The sequence below is a fragment of the Anopheles darlingi genome, chromosome 3, assembly GCF_943734745.1.
Source record: "Anopheles darlingi chromosome 3, idAnoDarlMG_H_01, whole genome shotgun sequence".
Classification (NCBI taxonomy): Eukaryota; Metazoa; Arthropoda; class Insecta; order Diptera; family Culicidae; genus Anopheles; species Anopheles darlingi.
Window position 1 is genome coordinate 30,165,939 of NC_064875.1, and position 2,500 is coordinate 30,168,438.

At 49.0% G+C, this 2,500-nt stretch overlaps 2 protein-coding genes across 2 annotated transcripts in view; both read left to right on the top strand.

Moving 5' to 3' along the window:
• The window catches only part of LOC125957366 (uncharacterized), a 1,196-nt gene extending 176 nt beyond the window's left edge, over positions 1-1,020 (top strand). Inside the window, exon 2 of the mRNA XM_049690023.1 lies at positions 122-1,020. Coding sequence (XP_049545980.1) covers positions 122-872 — 751 coding nt within the window. The 3' untranslated portion in view covers positions 873-1,020. The remainder of the gene's footprint in view (positions 1-121) is intronic.
• A 1,175-nt stretch (positions 1,021-2,195) lies between these two features.
• The window catches only part of LOC125957371 (uncharacterized), a 2,411-nt gene continuing 2,106 nt past the window's right edge, over positions 2,196-2,500 (top strand). Inside the window, exon 1 of the mRNA XM_049690028.1 lies at positions 2,196-2,500. This exon is cut by the window's right edge and continues 103 nt beyond it. The gene's annotated coding sequence lies outside the window, so the exon portion shown is untranslated.

Sequence of the window (2,500 nt, forward strand, 5' to 3'; positions counted from 1 at the left end):
AACATCCTCTGCCTTCGTGAGTGGTTGCGCTGTGTATGTGCGCCCGTGTGTTATCATTATGTCCTTTCTCTTCTTTCTTCTGTCCCCTTCCGCGCCCCAAAAAAAAACAAAAAACAAAAAGGACACTCCTGATCACGGGCGCTCTCATCGGTCTGGTCGATGCACGGTACAGTCATGTGGCCTGTCAGGTGGTGGAGAACAAGTGGTGTACCGTGCAGCGTCTGCGGATCAGCGCCAGGACGGACGTGCGTAGCCTAGTGTTCCCGGATGATCGGTACGAGAGGATCCGCATCGGGCAGTACTACGACTTCGTCAACACCGACAGCACGATCGTGATCTTCTCGGGCGAACTGTTCTATCGTATGCGCCGCGTGCGCTACCTGCAGATGAACGGTGTCCGGATGGTGGGGCTCGACATGCCCGACACTGTCATCGAGCTGGACGTGGCCGATAACTGGCTGTCGCGGGTGTACATCGATCCGGATCGTAGTTACTCGCTGCGGAAGCTGATTATGCGCAACAATCACCTGACGAGCATTAGCAGCTTCAAGTATCTCAACATGCTGGAGGAGCTCGACCTGAGCGATAACTTGCTGCACGCGGTCAACTTTGACGTGTTCTCGTTCATGCCGTACATCCGGGTGCTGAATCTGGCACGCAACCGAATTTTCAGCGCCACCGCTGGCAATGGCGTCATCTCGCTCGGGTATCTGGAGGAGGCCAACCTGGCGGAGAACCAGCTCAGCAAGCTGGACGTCGGTGTTTGGCTGTTTCCGTCGCTCCGTATGCTAAACCTCACCGGTAATCCCATCAAGCGCTTGAACCTCTCCAGCCAACAGTCATTTCCGCGGCTGAAGATGGTTCTGCTGTGAACACTGTAAGTAGAGGTGCGGGGGGCTGCGACGTCCGTGTGGCCGCACTGCTGTTTGTGGAGCTCGCATTGCCGTTACATTTATAGTCTCGCTCGCATATTAGCCACCGAAGGCGTGGAGGATGATATATAATAATAAAACAGTAAACTATTAATAGACCACGCTTTAATGAATTTGTTAGTCGTAATTTGATGTACATTGATACATTTTGGTTTATATCAAAAAATAATTCGAATGCGTATTTCGGTTCCATGGACGCCAAGCCATATGGCCGCATTGCTCTGGCATACCATTTCTTACTATTGCTTTTCGTTGACAATATGGCTAAGCCTTCCAAGATAACTTCCAAGTAAATTACACATTGACAACAATAACAATGGGTAACTGAGATCTAATTTGAGGGAGAGAGCCTAACAAACGTAACCTATCTGTTCGTGTACGGAGCACTTGTATCAACTCATGGTATGCCTTGCTGCTACAGTTCATCACCCATCACAGGATGCCAATCGATGATTTCATCCGCGTGAAGTCAAAGTCAAAGTAACGCTCAAACAAATTACCATATTTATTACCTGTTGCACTTTGTTGGTACCAATTTCCGATCATCGGTACTGTGCAACGGTCGCATTCAGCCATCGTTCCAATACACAAGATGGCGTTTTTATTGGCCATACCTCTTCACCTACGTCACCCCATTTCTATATGTAACCCCATGTATAGGTATAGTATCACAAATGAGCTCACAACATGCTGCACAAAGAGAATTTCATGAAGTGTACAAATTTTGTTGCGGAAATATTCCACTAATTTTATCACCGAAGGTCCCATATCGCCAAAGGATAGTTTCCTGTAACTACTGCCCCGACACTGCGGTACCGGTCACGAACGCCTCCATAAGCGCCAGACTGTCGCCTCAGCAACCGCGATCGATGGGGAGAGAGAGATAATTTAATCCAAATTTAATAATTCAATTAACAATCCTGAGCTTCAGTTTGACCGAATCTCTTACGATTGCGTGCATGCAAAACGGCACAAGGGAAGAAAACTTACAAATAGACTAACCGCACATGAGCCCCGCTATCCCACACATACCGACGATGCGGAACACCGGGAAGGTATGGGGTATTGGGCGGCACAATGGACAAGCGAGAGCGCGAGAGAAACGATCCAGACTTTGGAAGATCGGACATGGAAGCACAGCAGATGCGCATGAAACCTTCGTATCCTTCGTCCGTTATCCGTGACGTCATCAGTTTTCTCTCAGTGGGCACGCGAATCTCAGCGTTACTGATAAAAGCCTCGAACGTGATGACGGGATTGCTGAAGAGGACGTACGTCGCTTGCGCGTGCTGGGAACCGGAAACCGGGTCGGTGGGAGGGTTTTTGGGTGTATAAATACGGTACGCAATCTTCAGGCAAATCGTAGTATCACGCTAACCCTGCTGATCGGTGCAACAGGTAGACCAGAGTCTGCCTTCTCACAGTCACTAGGGAAACGGTATCGAGGCTTGCTTAAGATGGGTAGATGTAAATGAAAAGTGCTTATTAAAGTGAAATCTTTGGCTGCAGAAAGTGGAAAATTAAGTCAGAAAGAAGATTGCCGGGTGCTACTGGCGGGACGGTAGTGT